This window comes from Citrus clementina, unplaced genomic scaffold, assembly GCF_000493195.1.
Source record: "Citrus clementina cultivar Clemenules unplaced genomic scaffold, Citrus_clementina_v1.0 scaffold_9, whole genome shotgun sequence".
NCBI classification, from domain to species: domain Eukaryota; kingdom Viridiplantae; phylum Streptophyta; class Magnoliopsida; order Sapindales; family Rutaceae; genus Citrus; species Citrus x clementina.
This window is the reverse complement of record NW_006261964.1, coordinates 14,413,289-14,431,629: the sequence shown is the minus strand read 5'-3', so window position 1 is coordinate 14,431,629 and position 18,341 is coordinate 14,413,289. Positions and strand designations below refer to the sequence as shown.

General features: G+C 33.7%; 1 protein-coding gene across 1 annotated transcript; it reads left to right on the top strand.

Annotated features, from left to right (window-relative positions):
* The first annotated feature begins 13,423 nt into the window (after window positions 1-13,423).
* On the top strand, window positions 13,424-14,618 carry LOC112099282. The gene is made up of 2 exons (XM_024186587.1): window positions 13,424-13,467; window positions 13,589-14,618. Exons 1-2 carry the CDS (start codon window positions 13,424-13,426, stop codon window positions 14,616-14,618), a joined length of 1,074 nt encoding a protein of 357 aa, XP_024042355.1.
* Window positions 14,619-18,341: the final 3,723 nt, after the last annotated feature.

Sequence of the window (18,341 nt, the reverse complement as noted above, 5' to 3'; positions counted from 1 at the left end):
ACAGAAATTATTCTGTTGGATAATACTACTTAAATTGGCTTCAGAATCATTTGGCTTTGGAATTTTGTAAGGTGAAGCTCTGATTTGGACAGGAGGTTCTCCATGATCAATGGTTACACTTCGAAGAGGTGGGTGTTCAGACTTTATGATTCTATTGCTATCAAGAAGTTTCCATTCGGGAATTTTCTTCCTAATAGTAATAGGGTTTGACTCTTTAAAAAGATATTCAATGTTGTTCTCAGAAGAATATATTTCGAACCAATCAAAAAACAATATATGAACTTGATGAAGATTAACAAATTCATAATAGATTTGTTGGATTTCTTTCCTTTGATTTAAAAAATTCTTAAAAAACCAAAGTCTTTTTTCTTTATTAAAGTCAGAGTAAAAATCATTATGAAGAAGATTTTTATCAAGCTCAAAATTCTTTTCAATAACATTTATGACATTTTCTGTGATAGCAGAAAAAGTAGGGGAAGTTGGAGGAGAAAGTTCCTTCTCTTCTTGTTTTTGTTCATGTTGACTACTAGTATAAATTGGATGAGGAACATTTGTGGTATAGTCAACAGAACGAATAGATGAACTTGGAATATCTGAGGTGGAAAACCTCGGTTGACTCCTTACGAGCTGATAAGGAAGATTTATAACTGAAGGTATTTTTGTAAATTTCCTTTCTAAGGAAGGAATACTTGAGCACGACTCTTTATCAGAAAATCTGTTTGAGTTAAAACATTTTGAAAATGGGTTTTATCATACCAATCGGAAGTTTTATTTGAAGGTGTTGGCTGGGAAGAACAATCTGAGAAGATGAACTTTCACCAGAAAGAACAACAGTTAAAAATTCTAATTTTGGGATTTATTTTTTTATTAAATTTAGAGGTATTTTTATAATCATAATTTTCCTATTTCAAACTTTTTGTAAAATAAAATGGTCTTTTAATTTATTTAGGGGTAAAATTATCATTTCATTTAAATTATTTAATGGTGTTAGTTAAAAAGTGGCTAGCTGATACAAATTTAAAAAAGAAAAAGGTGGTACAGAGAACATGTTACAATTTTTTAGTGGTTGGATGAACATAAGACAAAAAAGAGGTGATGCAGTGATAATTTTCCTTAATTTTAATAGCCGAAAGTGTAAAACGTATCTGTATATTTTCTTAAAGATCAATTAACTAATTAAAAGTCAAGATTTTAGGTTAATTTCCACCACACTTAATATTTTTCAATAATGACCTAACTTTTTTTTTCCTTTTTAGTTACGATGAATACGAATAGAATTTTGATGGTGTTAGGCCATTTTCAATGCGACAGCAAAATTAATACCAAATTAATTTTTACACCATTTTTGGTGTAAAATACTTTTCTAATGTAATATCAAAACAAACATTAAAATGGTGTTATGAATAGTATTGCACCAAATATGGTGCAACACTATTCATTTAGTGATAGGAATAAAAAATCTCAAATATCTTTATTTTTTTTTATTTACATATATGTCTTATTTTATATAATATTTTAAGTTATTATTATTATTTTTGTTATTATTTTTATTTTATTTTTTAATTTTAGAATATTATACTAATATGTTAAATAAAAAAAATTCAACACGAAAATTAATAATATAAATAAAATGTCAATAACATTAATTACTAGATTACATATTACAAAATTAAAAATACAAAGTTCAATTAACAAAAATTAAAAAAACTACTACTAGCAGCATAAATTAGAACAATTATTTAATATTTTGGGATATCATTATTAGATCCTCCAATATCATCAAAATATTGGTCAATATTATTGGAAGTATTTTGAGATGCTTGGCCTTGCTGAGATCTTCTCTACAAAATCTGAATTTGTTCATTTTTAAAATATTAACGCAAGCTCGGATCACTTATCGAATTTAAATCTTTAAGTAAAATTTTGTTTTCTTCACGATATGTGACCATCTCCAATTTTGTTTTCCCATTTTGGGCTCGTATCATTTGAATTTGATAATTTTGTTGCCTATCGTCACTGCCTTTTGAAGAATTTCATAAAGTTGCCGATTGTCTTCTTTAATAGTATTAATAACTAGTGAATTTTGATCTTCAACTTTCCTTTTTCCTTTTGCCTTCTTTACTCCAATGGGTCGTTGAGTAGAACAATCGTTAACATGCTCGTCATTTATATTTAGTGAAAATGATGATAGACTAGAAGATGTTGATGTTGGAGACTTCGGAACGGGAGAATTTGATTGTGATGGCACAAATTCGCTACTTTGCCTTTGAAAGTATGGTGTTGCAATGCTATTATCATCACCAAATTTTTTAATATCTTTGAGGATAGGCCATACATAATCAAATTTGAACCCTTTATTGTATTTCTTATCTTGTGCCAGTAACACATTCGCTCGATTTATGTCATTAAACGGAACAAATATAATATGGGTTATTATTTAGCTGATGGTATCTACCCAAAATGGTCTACTCTTGTACAAACTATCCATGATCCACGTGGTCCTAAAAAGAAATTATTTGCTATGAAACAAGAAGCATGTCGGAAAGATGTAGAACGTGCATTTGGAGTCTGTTAGCCTATATGGCTATAAATATTGATTTTGATGATAACAAGCCACATGTATTGATTAAGCAAAGATTTATGAATTGCGCTTTTATAATAAGAAAATGATGTTATGGAATTAAAGTATTTTGGACTAAAATGAAAGTATTTTAAAATCTTTAATAGTATTTTAAATTTCAAATTTGGACCTATTTGAAACTATTTAAATATTTTTAGGTCATTCTATAATTTCACATGGTTTGGGTGAAATCATAATTTTAGAAAGTTTTGGGATTGACAAAGCATTATTTAAAATTCTGAAATTGGACCTATTTGTAAATTTTCATAACATTTTGGGTCATAATACAGTTTTATAAAGTTTTAGGATCAAACTGTAATTTTAGAAAATATTTCACTGTAGCAGTCACTGTAGCAAGCGGCTAACCGGATGTGAAAAACTGGCAAGCCGAATTTTGGGCAGAATCTATTCAAATTGAAAGCGGCTAACCGGATCCTGACAAACGGTAATCCGGTTGTTGGGCAGTAAGCTTCTGGAGCATAAACGGCTATCCGGATTTCACAAAGCGGTATACCAAATGTTCAGAAATTCAAAATTGTGGCTGTAACGGTAACATTAAGCGGCTAACTGGATGTCCATAAACGGCAAACCGGTTATGACCAAAATGTGCATAACGGCTACTTTTTGAGCTCAAACTATAAGAACTCAAATCCAACTCATTTTCAATCTCTCCAACAAGCATAAACAAAAAGCACACGAGATATCTTGAGCCTTCAACTTACAAAACACAAAACATTGAATCATTTCTTGTTCTTCATTTTTGAATATCTACTCATTGAGTGAGTTTCATTGTAACTTTCATTTCTTCATCTCAATTGTAAGAGTTTGAGTGTGTGAGACACTTGAGTGAAGAGATTGGGAGATAATCTCTTTGTTGTAAAGGTTCATTGACACCTTGAAGTCAATTGTAAATGGTTGAAGCCTTGGAAAGGCTTGGATAGTGAAATCCTCAAGCTTGGATCGCTTGGAGGCGTAGACGTATGCGGGGTTTGCCGAACTACGTAAAAATTCGAGTGTTTGTTTCTCTTCTCCCTTACTCATTAGTTATTGTACTTTTATTAAACTTATTGCTTTCAATTTTTATTAAAACATTAGATTGCTTATTGTGTGGATTTGCTAGGATAATTTTTAAAATTCTAATTCACCTCCCTCTTGGGTTGCACACTTATATTTCAGAGTCCTTCAATCATGTTTTGCAATTGTTGCTGGACCATCATGTTTTTTGAACAATAACTGCTTGCATTATTATGCACAATATGATCATCGAAGATGAATGTGATGTTAATGCAACAATTAATGATTGGATGCAAGCGCCAATACCAATCGTTGATATGAGGGTAGATGAGAATACTAGATTTTAAGAATTTCTTGTTCGACACAAACAAATCAAGGATAAAGAGGCTCACATTGCACTCCGAAATGTATTAATTGATCATTTATGGGATGAATTTAGTAATTCGAATAACTAGAGTAGTATTATTGTTATTGTATTTTTCTATATTAATGTAATGTTTAATTTTCATAATGTACTAATTTAGTTAATTAAATGAAAATTTAATAATTTTCTATATATTTTTTTTGTTAATCGATATAAAATTACTCATTACTTAATTATCTATATTAATAGTAATATTTATTGTGTTAATTGGATTAATTCTTGAGAATAAAAAGAAGATTTTTTTTTGTGTAAAATTTGGTGTAAATGTGTTATAGATGAAATAATAATTTAGTGTGAAAAAAATATATTTTTTATATTAGTATTACACCATAATAGTGTTAAGCATTGGAGATGCCCTTCTTGGTCTCAATTCTACATTATTTCCTTTTCTATTAAGGATTAGTTACTAAGTTAGTTATTATGTTACCAGGAATTATTATTTTAGTCGGATTTCTTTGGCTTTGTATAAGAAACTGTTGTTAGATTAATAAAGAATAACAATTACTTAAAAAACTCTCATTTCCCCCCTGGCCACCTCTCCTCATGGGTTTTTTATTTAAATATACCCCATTTGTCCTTAAATACCAAATTTGTACCCTATTACATACATATACCTCATGAAAGTGTAAAAAGTAAAAAATAACCAAAAAAAACCATTGGTAGTGTCGTTAAGGTGCACCAAATTAAAACCTTACCACTAATATAAATAATTAGTACAGAGCGAGTAAGGATAGATCCCACAGAGACTATGCTAGTTATATTTATTATCAACTCTAAAGCAAGATTTAAAATAAAATAATAGTAGTAATAATAATAGTAATAATAATATAAATTAATCTAACTAAAGAAAATGCCAATTATAAATAAAAGGGGGGTTTATGAATTTTTAATTAAATAGTAAGAAATAAAGAAATTAAAACTACGAACAATAATTTAAAATAAACTCTAATTAAAAGAAAAAGAAATAATAATGATTAAAACTTTGGTTAAAGGATCATTCGCCACCACCAAACATGCACATAATATATCAATTCTATCATAAATTTATATTGAAACTATCAACCGTAGATAACAATAAGCTCTGTTAGTCTCAATTTTTTCTTAGTGTGTCGTTAGGCAAAACAAGCTCTTCACCTAATCTCTAACCATTAAATAATTTAAAACAAGCTCTTTAAATTTAAGATAATAGAAGCATTAAACAGAGAAAGATATTAGGTTGATCTAGGCAATAAACACACAAGTTCGGATTATTTAACCTAGGTTATGTTCTCCAATCGAAATCACTGATTCCAACCTGCCACTAATGATTAAAATATCAAGACAATTACGGATCAATAATTTTAATCTAGCAATAGAATTTATTCAAGTCCTATCTAATTGGCTACTTAAGTAAAACAAGAATAAACCATGAACATTAATTATAGAAGAACATAAACAATCTCAATTAAATAAATTAAATGATAAAAATTAAAAATTAATCATGTGACATGTTCGGGGTTTTGAATTTACCCTCAACCAAATAAAAATCTAGCCTAACATAATTGAATTGAGAATAAAAGAATTGACAAAACCAATCATAGAGATTAATTCAAGCGGCTACCTTTGCTTCAATTTAATTCTGGCTGCTGATTTTTTCTTCTCCTTTGCGGCTGCAAATTGTTCAGTTTCTCTTGGTGTCGATTCCCCTCTTGGTTGCCGATTCTCCTCTTGTGTTGCTTCCGCTGGATCCTTTTTATAATGCTTCAATTGTGGCTTTTTTTAAATCCTTGCATGGAAAGAATTAAATCCAAAGCCCAAAACCACCACTTTTATGCTTCAATTAATAAGTCAATAATGATTTGACCATGATTTCCTAAAGCCAAAAGGCTTTACTCTCCTTCCTTTCACGTGCTGGCCACTTTTGGTTTGCAATCTTTGTTTTCCAATTTTGCTTTCATGTGATGGCTTGGCTTGTTAATTGGCTTGGCTTCCTTTTTGACTTCCATTTTCCAAATTTAGCTCCATGTGCAACATTAATTTTGCTTGGCCCATACAAGCTTTAATGGGAGAATATTCTTTATTTTCTAATTCCTTCCAATTCTTGATCTCTTGTACATTTTTGTCTCTCAATCTTCAATCAAATTTTTTTCCTGAATGCTCTGATTTAATTTCTCTTTAATTCCAGAATATATCTAAAATAACAAAATAAATAAAACTAAGATAAAAATTAACACAATAAAATATAATTTACTAAATTAAAAATTAACTAAAATAACTAGAATATTTAAGACCAAAACAAAAAAACGATGGAGAAATTAATAGCAAAATATATGGAAAATATGCACTTATCAAATTCCCCCACACTTACCCTTTGCTCGTCCTCGAGCAAACCTAGAACAAAAATAAAATAAAAAGAAAACCTAAACTAGTCCACTTTCGTAGGAAATCATGATTGCATTTAGCGTGTGCAACAAACCTTTAAACCCCTAGGCGGCCCTAGTGGACGAGTTATAGTCTCGTAAGGGCTTCAGCGATAATACCCACAAACATCATTGTATTTTCTTTTTTTCTTTTTTTTTATAGCAGAAAAAGAACAAAGGAATTTAAAATAAAACTAGCCTCAAAGATTGTATAAGTCATATAGCTCAAAGAAGATTTCAAATATTATCGAAGTTCTAACTTTAATTCAATAGTCAATCACATCTCTCTTTTGATTCTCATAGTGTGTGTGTGAATCAATTCAATTAAAATCCATTCCCAAAATCTTCAATATCAACAGCCTTTGCCTCGAACAAAGAAAAGAGTAGGTCAAACTAATCTTATCATCTTGATCTCCAATTTTTTTTTCTTTTACAGGCATTTGTGTGCATTTTCTTTTGATTTTTTTCTCTTTTTTTTTTTTATAGTCAGGAGCTTTCACTCTACCCCTTAAGGTAGCCTTCTTCTCATGGTAGATTATCATCTACATACTGGTGGCACATAGGCCCAAATTACTCAAGGATAGTTTCACTCTTAAGGGTTATAAGTAGCTATTTCTGACTATGGTGCCTATGTATACTACACTGTATTGTGGAGATAAGAATCAAGACAAACAATCATTTACTCAATTTAAAATTCTCAACTCAGGTTGCGTCAATCTCAAATTCTAAGTCAAAATTATGAAAGAATTGATATTAGTGTTCATGGTTTAAAGAATCTTAATTAAGAAAAAATCAACACAAGAATCAAGTATAAACTAAGTTAATATTCAACATTTTCTAAGAACCATATTAATTGTCAATCAAATTCTTATCACTGGCTAATATTCACAACAATGTTGTTGTTGTTGTTGTTTTTTTTTTTATAAAAAGAAAAAGACAAAGCAATAAAAACTAAGTTCGAAATCCCCCCCCCCACACTTAATTCTTACATTGTCCTCAATGTAAGCCTAAGTTAACAAAATAAATAATTAAACATGGGGAAATGAGATGAGACACACAAACAGAAACAAACAAAATTCAACAGAGTGGATAAAGTAAATGAGAATGAAAGGGAGAAAGATCAAATCTATTATGGCGTGCTCTCAAAATCTTTTCTCCAGCCATTGGGTTGCCTCCCAATAAGCGCTTGGTTTATTGTCCTCAGCCTGATATAATTCTCAAGTTTCACTCATCAATGTACGCAGATTCATAAGGTGGAGCCTCCTCTACATTGAGTGTCTGAAAGTTTTCATAGTAAGGCTTCAACCTATGACCATTAGCTTTCAACTCTTTACCTGTCTTTAAGCTCCTGATCTCAACTGCACCATGAGGAAAAATATTAGTAACAACAAAAAGCCCAACCCATCGAGAACGTAATTTACCTGGAAATAACTTAAGGCGAGAATGGAATAACAAAACTTTATGTCCAACTTCAAAACTCTTTCTCAAGATCTGCTTATCATGAAAAGCCTTAGTATTTTCCTTATAGATTCATGAATTCTCATAGGCGTCATTTCGAATTTCCTCTAATTCTTGGAATTGGAACTTTCTGTGCTGGCCGGTGCCGTCCAATTTCATGTTACATTGTTTCATAGCCCACTAAGCTTTATGTTCAAGTTCCATTGGAAGATGACAAGACTTACCATATACTAACCTGTAGGGTGACATACCAATAGGCGCTTTGTATAAAGCCCTATATGCCCAAAGTGCATCATCAACCCATAGGCTCCAGTCCTTTCTATTCGGATTAACTGTCTTTTCAAGGATTGATTTCACTTCCCTATTAGACACCTCAGCTTGCCCACTAGTTTGGGGATGATAAGATGTAGACACCTTGTGAGTGATGTTGTATTTTTGAAAGAGGGCTTCTACTGACCTGTTACAAAAGTGAGTGTCTCTGTCGCTGATAATTGTCTTTGGTGTTCCAAACCTTGTAAAGATGTTACTCTTTATAAAATCTACCACAACCTTAGAATCGTTAGTTCGGGTGGCTTTTGCTTCCACCCATTTTGAAACATAACCGCAAGAACAATATAGAGATTACCAAACGATGGAGGAAATTGTCTCATGAAATCGATGCCCCAAACATAAAAAATCTCAACTATAAGAATGGGAGATTGCGGCATTTGATTTTTAGGTCCCAAATTACCTGTTCTCTGCAACGATCACAAGATTTGCAAAACAAATATGCGTCCTTAAATAGTGATAGCCAATAAAAACCGCTCACAAGTACCTTAAGGGCTGTTCTCTTTGGTCCAAAATGTCCTCCACAAGCCAAAGTATGACAAAATGTGAGAATATAAGTAAATTCAGTTTCGGGTACGCACCTTCTAATAACTTGATCAGAACAATGCTTCCACAAGTATGGCTCATCCCACACATAGTACTTGGCATCACTCTTGATCTTGGCCTTTTATGCACGGGTTATCTTTTTCGGTATTGTCATGGTAACCAAGTAATTGACAATATCTGCATACCAAGGAGTAACTATACCTACATGTAATAACTGCTCATCTGGAAAGTTCTCATGCAATGGAAGTGCATCTTCGTTATAGGTAAGTCGACTTAAATGATCTGCCACCAAATTCTCAAAACCTCTCTTATGTAGAATCTCTAAGTCAAATTCTTGCAATAGAAGTATCCATCGAATAAGGCGCGGCTTGGCATCCTTTTTGGTGAGCAAGTACCTAATAACTGCATGGTCAGAGTAAAAGATTACCTTAGATCCAATTAAATAAGAACAAAATTTCTCTAAGGCAAAGATAACTGCTAAAAGTTCTTTCTCGGTAGTGGAGTAGTTAAGTTGTGCATCATTCAATGTACGAGAGGCATAATAAATGACATGAGGAAACTTGCCCACACGCTGGCCCAACACGGCTCCAACAGCATAGTCACTGGCATCGCACATAATCTCAAATGGTAAATCCCAGTTCGGTGGTTGAATCACAGGGGCCAATGTCAAAACCTCTTTTAACTTCTTAAAAGCTCTTTGGCACTCTTCATTGAAGTCAAACGTTGCATCCTTTTGAAGTAAGTTGCAGAGGGGTAATGCTATCTTGGAGAAGACTTTGATAAACCTGCGATAGAAACCTACATAACCAAGAAAAGAACGAACCTCCCTCACACTAGTGGGAGGTGGTAAGGAACGAATAAGATTTATCTTAGATTTATCAACTTCAATCCCCCTTTCAGAAATAACATGGCCTAATACAATACCTTAATTAACTATAAAATGACATTTTTCCCAATTAAGCACAAGGTTAGTGTCAATGCATCGTTTAAGAACAAGTGTAAGGTTATCTAAACATTTATCGAAAGAATCACCATAAACTGTAAAATCATTCATAAATACCTCAATGATGTTCTCCACATAATAAGAAAAAATACTCATCATACACCTTTGGAAAGTGGCAGGAGCGTTACAGAGACCAAACGACATGCGTCGATAAGCAAATGTTCCGAAGGGGCAAGTGAAGGTCGTTTTCTCTTGGTCTTCCGGAGTGATAACGATCTGATTATAACCTAAGTAACCATCAAGAAAACAATAATGAGAGTGACCCCTTAACCTTTCAAGCATTTGATCAATGAATGGCAGAGGAAAATGATCCTTGCGAGAGGCTGCATTCAGTTTACGATAGTCAATGCAAACTCTCCACCCAGTTTGAACTCTAGTTGGCACAAGCTTGTTTTCTTCATTCTTGACCACTGTGATGCCTGATTTTTTTGGAATTACCTGCACAGGACTCACCCATTTACTATCAGAAATGGGATAAATAATCCCCACATTAAGGAGTTTCAGTATCTCCTTTTTTACGACTTTCATTATTGGTGGATTAAGGCGGCGTTGTGCATCTCTCGTTGGTTTAGACCCTTCCTCTAGCAAAATACGATGCATGCACATGGAAGGACTAATTCCCTTAATGTTGGCAATGGTCTAGCCAATCGCCGTCTTGTGATCCCGAAGCACCTTAATTAGCTTTTCTTGTTGAACCGAAGTGAGGTTTTAGCAATTATGATTGGAAGTGTTTTATTCTCACCCAAGTAAATATATTGCAGGTGCTCTGGGAGTGGCTTAAGTTCTAAGGTAGGTGCCTGCACAATTGAAGGTAAAAGTTTCTCATTTAATAAAGGCAATTCAAGGTAAGAGACATTATACCCATTAGTACGTAATGTGACTGCTCCATTTAAGATCACCATAGCTTCCTCTACCTCATCATCCAACTTTATCAAATTTGCTTGTTCCTTAGAATCATCCTGCACCAAAGTATTAATATCATCTATGGCAAAGACAGAATGTGCATCACTAGGATACCTCATTGCCTCAAAGATATTGAAGTGGATCACTTCACCATCGAATTCCATTGCGAGGGTTCTATCGTGAACATCAATCTTGGTTCGGGTTGTCTTAAGGAATGGTCGCCCCAACAGAATAGGAGTGGGATTGGGCGATGATTCATCGTCCATTTCAAGGATATAAAAATCAGTTGGAAAGACCAATTCATTGACCTGCACATGAACATCTTCCACAACCCCCTTCGGGTAAGCATTAGATCTATCAGCCAATTGAATAATTATACCAGTTTCTTCCATTGGACCTAAATTTAAGGAGTTATAAATCGAATATGGCATAACATTAATTGAGGCCCCTAAATCTAGCATACATCTTTTGAATATGGTATTGCCAATAGTGCAAGGGATAGTAAAAGTACCTGGATCCTTGCACTTAGGAAGAAGTTTTCTTTGAAGTACAACAGAAACATTCTCTCATACACTTACCTTTTCGTTACCGCTCAACTTTCGCTTGTTGCTGCATAATTCCTTTAAAAACTTTACATAACACGGCACTTGTTTAATAGCATCAAGTAGAGGAATATTTACCTCGACTTTACGAAAGGTCTCAAGGATCTTTTTTTCTTGCTCCCATTTCTTGGATTATTTAAACCTGCTAGGAAATAGTGGAGGAATTGAGATAGCCTTAATTCGAAGTGAGGGGTTACTTCCTTGGCTAGATGGGTCGACTGGCAATGCAGAGTGGGAATCATATTTCCTTGTTAAAGGAATAGCCTCAAGGGAGGGATTGGTCACAGAGTGCGATGCTGTTGTGGACACTTTTGATGGCTTAGCTAATAATGGTTCCAACTGTTTTCCGCTCCTAAGAGACATAGCGCTAGCATTCTCCTTTGGATTAATTTCTGGTTGAGAAGGTAACTTTCCTGAAGTTCTAGCCTCTATCTAACTCATAGATGTGCCCAATTGGCCAATTTAATTCTCTAAATATTGGAGCTGTGTCTGGGTAGTCTGTTGGAATTGCATAGAGTTAGTAGCGAGAGCTTTTACAAGGTCTTCCAAAGACGTACCTTGATTTTGAGGAGGTGGAGGTGGCTGAACTTGGTAAGGCTGTTGCACCCGCTGTTGGGGGTAGCCCAGTGGTCGAGATGGTGCCACATTAGGAATGCCTTGTTGTTGGTTCCCATACTTAAAATTAGGGTGATCCTTCCACCTTTCATTGTAAAAATTATAATAGGGGTCATACCTTTGTCTTGGTTGGCCTAGGAACCCCTCAACTGCGTTGGCTTGCTCATGTGAACCCTCTTGGAGAGTAGGGCACATATCAGTCGCATGCCCGACCATGGAACAGACGCCACATGGTCTCACCTGTTGCCCTAGGGCTAATTGTTGCACCAAAGAAGTAAGATTTGAAACTTGTTGTTAGAGCGAAGTAGTACTTACCTCATTGACTCGCTTAGGCGGCAGCAGTAGATCGTTCCTGGTGTTGAACTGTTGGGAATTAGCAGCCATGTTAGCAATGAGATTTCGGGCTGCCTCTAGTGTCTTATCTACGAGTGCTCCTCCACTAGCTGCATCAATCATACTCCTATCCATAGGGAGTAGACCCTCATAAAAATATTGAATAAGGAGTTGATCACTTATTTGATGGTAGGGGCAACTAGCACATAGCTTTTTGAATCGTTCCCAATAGTCATAAAGTGACTCTTCATTATATTGTCGGATTCCACAAATTTTTTTTCGAATACTGCCAGCTTTTGATGCTAGGAAATATTTCTCCAAAAATAGCTGACGCATCTCATTCCATGTAGTGACAGTACCAGAGGGAAGATAGTACAACCATTCCTTGGCTGAATCCACCAAAGAGAATGGGAAGGCCATTAGCTTAACTTGCTCTTCAGAAACTCCGGCTGGTTTCATTGTGGAGCAAACCACATGGAACTCCTTCAAGTGTTTATTTGGCTCCTCTCTTGCAAGACCATGAAAAGTAGGAAGAAGATGAATCATCCTAGATTTGAGTTCAAAGTTTACCTGAGGGTTTGGATTCTCAATGCATAAGGGTTGCTGGTCCAAGTTAGGAGCTGCCAACTCTTTAAGTGTTCGATTGTTGTTCTGAGCCATTGGTTCGGGTTCTGGGCTGCCTGGCTCTGTCTTCAAGAGTGGAATGTGGATGGCGAAATCGAGTTCTGAATATGATGAGGTTGCTCTAAGTTGTTCGAGTTTCAATCAAATGTCCTGTATGCTCATGAAAATCTAAATATAGAACAAAAAATAACTAATTAAAACAAAATAAATAAATAAAATGAGAGGGAAAGAAAAAAATAAGTAAAAATAATAAAATAAAACAAGTGATAATAAACAAACTAAATGCTAGTCCCCTGGCAACGGCGCCAAAAATTTGGTAGTGTCGTTAAGGTACATCAAATTTAAAACCTTAGCACTAATATAAATAATTAGTACAAAGCGAGTAAGGATCGATCCCACATAGACTATGCTAGTTATATTTATTATCAACTCTAAAGCAAGATTTAAAATAAAATAATAGTAGTAATAATAATAGTAATAATAATATAAATTAATCTAACTAAAGAAAATGTCAATTATAAATAAAATAGTATTAGTAATAATAATAGTAAGAAAATGCTCGGTCAAGATCACAAGGCTAGCTTCACAAAGCTATTCAGGTATATGAATGTTATCTTATCCTCTAATCCCGGTTCAACAGTCTCGTTAGAAAAAGATTGGTTAGGTGGTGGGGTGAATCCTCATTTTAAATTTTTTTTTTGTGTTTTTTGATGCTAATAGGAGGGGATTCTTTGAAGGTTGTAGGCAATTTATAGGTGTAGATGGTTGTCACCTTAAGGGTCTGTATAAAGGGGTCATATTGTCTGTTGTTAGTGTAGATGCCAACTATGGCATATATCCGTTAGCCATGTGTGTAGTAGACAATGAAAACACTGAGTCTTGGACTTACTTTATGGAGAAACTATATGAGCAAATAGGCTGTAATGGTGGTGAGGGTCTTTGCTTTATGAGTGACAGACAAAAGGGGATATTGAATGCTCTTGAGAGGGTTTTTCCTCATGCTTTAAAAAGGTACTGTTGTAGGCATATTTATTCAAACTTCAAGCAAAAGTTTCCTGGTATGTTGCTGAAAAAAGAATTTTGGGCTGCATGCAGAAGTGCAAATCAAGTTTATTTCAATAACCATATGGCTGAAATTTATAGTATCTACCTTGCTGCTCACAAATGGTTGTTGCAAATTCCAGTGGTTTGTTGGGCTAAGCATTGCTTCCCTATACAAATCAAGTGTTCGCATGTCACAAACAATATGACTGAATCTTTTAATAATTGGATCAGTAACTTCAGAGGCATGCCCATTGTAAGAATGCTTGAGGAGATTAGAAGGAAGATTATGATATTGATACACAAAAGATATGAGCAGGCCAACACTTGGCAAGATGAGCTGCCTCCATTTGTTTGGAGGAAGGTTATAGAAGCAAGGGTTGAATCTAGAACATTGTCAGTTATATTTGGTCATGACAAAACCTTTGAAGTAATGGAAGATATTTCTAAGAGGTGTGTTGTTGATTTAGGCACGAAGCATTGTGATTGTGGGGAGTGGGATGTATCAGGCTTACCTTGCAAGCATGCCATGTGTTGCATTGATGCAATGAGATATAACGTGAATGATTACATCCATAATTTATTAAGGAAAACTGCATTCAAGAAAACTTATTCTCACCAGCTGCATTCAGTGCCTGATGAAAGCAGATGGCCTTTACTTTTGCATGATAATCTGTTACCACCACTTGTCATAAAGGGCTGCTGGTAGGCCTCAAACCAAGAGGAAAGGAGGCTGGTGAAAATAAGGCATTTAAGAGGAGCTCAAGCGTAAGGTGTTCTAAATGCGATCAGTAGGGCCACAACGTCAGAAGCTGCAAAGTTACTGAGAGAGGGGGAAAAACTAAGAAATTTCCGAAAAAGAAAGTCCATCAGGTCATATTTATTCATTGTTTGTAATTTTGGTGTATATTGCTTTTATTATAAATTGTGTTATACTAATCCATTATTTAATTGTCTACATATAGGATAAAGGAGAGTCATTGGGATCTACTGCTACTACTGGTTCTGTGAATCTCAGCCAGAATAGTGTCCATGGAAATGGTATGTAATCTTGACAGCATGTTTTAACTTACATTCTGGACAGAATAGTGTCCAGAATGTTAGTTTTTTTTTTCATGATTTAATACAACCACAAGTTACGTTTTAATTTGTTTACTTTAATCATGAAGGACAACTTACTCAGGAGTGATCACTAGTAAATTAATGCATCCAATAGCATTGAAAACATCAAGCTGTACTTATGAAGTGAAGACAGCAGAAGCCAAGCTAATCCCATCTACAAAATATTTTTGAGGGGTTAGATGATGCATCACCTTAAATTGTAAGCATTAGAATGATGAAGATGTTGTATCATCTTTTTGTCACTCAACCATAGATATAGGTTTGAGTTTTTGTTTATTTTGTACTTGTGATGTTTATGTATAAACACACGCATGCTGCTACTATATACATTGGCTACTGCTGATTTGTATAGGTTGATCGAATTCAGCCATTGATGACATTTGATACTGCTGGAATGAATATGAAATTATAAGTTAAAGTATATATTATTTGTGTTATTCATTATGCTTTTTGTTATTGATCTGATTTTGCTTCTTATAAGTTAAAGTATATTATTTACTTATTATTGTAATTATCACTTATCTATCATATATATGCTAATATTGTAGTGCATATAAGGAGTTCGACTAGATTTCATTGATATTATAGGCTTCCAACTAGGTTTTGCCACATAGCATTTGAAAAGCACTAGAACAACTACACTTTACTATAGCCTTTCATAGATATAGATAGGATTACATAAGCTATTACATCTTAAGCATTAGTAGATTGAGTATAAAGAATGTTAGATTCAAGTACATCATCATCTTCACAGCCCCTTCACTAAATCTAGATTTTTGTAACTTCTTTACTAGAGTCTTCACTTCATTCACATTAGCTTCAATAGCATGCAGGGCATCAACATTCACAATTGCAGTCATATTTCCTTCAAAAAAAGCTCCATTGTTGAAATCATTCCTTTCTGGAACCCACCACTTGAAGTACCCACAGTTTGTTTTGTTCATGCATTTATAGTAAAGCTTGTGAGGGTTGTTATCTGATTCAGATATCTTTACTTCAGCTCTCATACGGCATTTGCATATACGGTTTGAAAACCTAATGAGCTTTCCATTAACAAAGTTCCTCCAAGCTGGCTCATAAACTTGTTCCATGGTTGATGTGCTTGATGTATTAGAGCTTTGAGAATCCATGGCTTTCAGGCAGTGTTTAAGCTTGATTTTTTTGAATGATTTTGTTGATGAGTTCAACTGAATGAGTGATCAGTTTGAACAAATTGCAGAACCAAAGTTTTTAAGAATTTTTTAAAAGAAATAGAAGAAGAAGAGAGTGTGCTATGGTGATTTATTAAGCCTACAAAAGGCTCCATTTATAGGCTCTGCTGCTGAATATTACCGTTTATTTACAACGGTAATATTGGCAGAAAAATGTTTATTTTTTTTAGTGTGTAATTTTTTTTTATCCATTGGATATTTTTGTGTGAATTCTATTATCCATCAGTTAATCATATGAATCAAAATAGATTTTGGCGGGAGGGGCATTTTTGGAATTTAAACAGTCAACTGACAGTCCATTTAACGGAACACTAACGCCAGGGGAGGTCCCTGTAATTACATGCATACTTTCTATCCGACTGTAGATACACTAAACCTCAGGGGAGGTCCCTGAAAATAACCCAAAATGCCAATTATAAATAAAAGGGGGGTTTATGAGTTTTTAACTAAATAGTAAGAAATAAAGAAATTGAAACTACGAACAAGAATTTAATAAAAACTCTAATTAAAGGAGAAAGAAATAATAATGATGAAAACTTTGGTTAAATGATCATTCGCCACCACCAAACATGCACATAATATATCAATTCTATCATCAATTTATATTGAAATTATCAACCGTAGACAACAATAAGCTCTGTTAGTCTCAATCTTTCCTTAGTGTGTCGTTAGGCAAAACAAGCTCTTCATCTAATCTCTAACCATTAAATAATTTAAAACAAGCTCTTTAAATTTAAGATAATAGAAGCATTAAACAGAGAAAGATATTAGGTTGATCTAGGCAATAAACACACAAGTTCGGATTATTTAACTTAGGTTATGTTCTCCAATCGAAATCACTGATTCCAACATACCACTAATGATTAAAATATCAAGACAATTACGGATCAAGAATTTTAATCTAGCAATAGAATTTATTCAAGTCCTATCTAATTGGCTACTCAAGTAAAATAAGAATAAACCATGAACATTAATTATAGAAGAACATAAACAATCTCAATTAAATAAATTGAATGATAGAAATTAAAAATTAATCATGTGACATGTTCGGGGTTTTGAATTCACCCTCAACCAAATAAAAATCTAGCCTAACATAATTGAATTGGGAATAAAAGAATTGACAAAACTAATCATGGAGATTAATTCAAGCGGCTGCCTTTGCTTCAATTTAATTCTGGTTGCTGATTTTTTCTTCTCCTTTGCGGCTACAAATTGTTCAGTTTCTCTTGGTGCCGATTCCCCTCTTGGTTGCCGATTCTCCTCTTGTGTTGCTTCCGCTTGATCCTTTTTATAATGCTTCAATTGTGGCTTCTTTTAAATCCTTGCATGGAAAGAATTAAATCCAAAGCCCATAACCGCCACTTTCATGCTTCAATTAATAAGCCAATAATGATTTTGCCATGATTTCCTAAAGCCAAAAGGCTTTATTCTCCTTCCTTTCACGTGCTGGCCACTTTTGGTTTGCAATATTTGTTTTCCAATTTTGCTTTCATGTGATGGCTTGGCTTGTTAATTGGCTTGGCTTCCTTTTTTACTTCCATTTTCCAATTTTAGCTCCATGTGCAACATTCATTTTGCTTGGCCCATACAAGCTTTAATGGGCGAATATTCTTTATTTTCTAATTCCTTCCAATTCTTGATCTCTTGTACACTTTTGTCTCTCAATCTTCAATCAAATTTCTTTCCTGAATACTCCGATTTAATTTCTCTTTAATTCCAGAATATATCTAAAATAACAAAATAAATAAAACTAAGATAAAAATTAACACAATAAAATATAATTTACTAAATTAAAAATTAACTAAAATAACTAGAATATTTAAGACCAAAACAAGAAAAAGATGGAGAAATTAATAGCAAAATATATGGAAAATATGCACTTATCAACCATCTATTTACGTTTACTTCCTCTCTCATGACTTCTACATAATAACGCAACCAAAGTCGAGTATACTCGACTTTTTTCCTGACTTAATTAAAAGGAAAATTTTCATTTCAATTTAAGTAGAGTATTCCCAACCAATTACCGAACTTCAATGAAAAGTCAAGAATTTTTGCTGAATGAATATTAGATAAGGTTAAATTAAAGTCAGGTATTC

Coding starts and splice junctions, on each gene's coding strand:
- LOC112099282 (XM_024186587.1), top strand. CDS start 13,424: ATGCTCGGTCAAGATCACAAGGCTAGCTTCACAAAGCTATTCAG. Junction 13,468..13,588: donor AGCTTCACAAAGCTATTCAG/GTATATGAATGT, acceptor TGATGCTAATAG/GAGGGGATTCTTTGAAGGTT.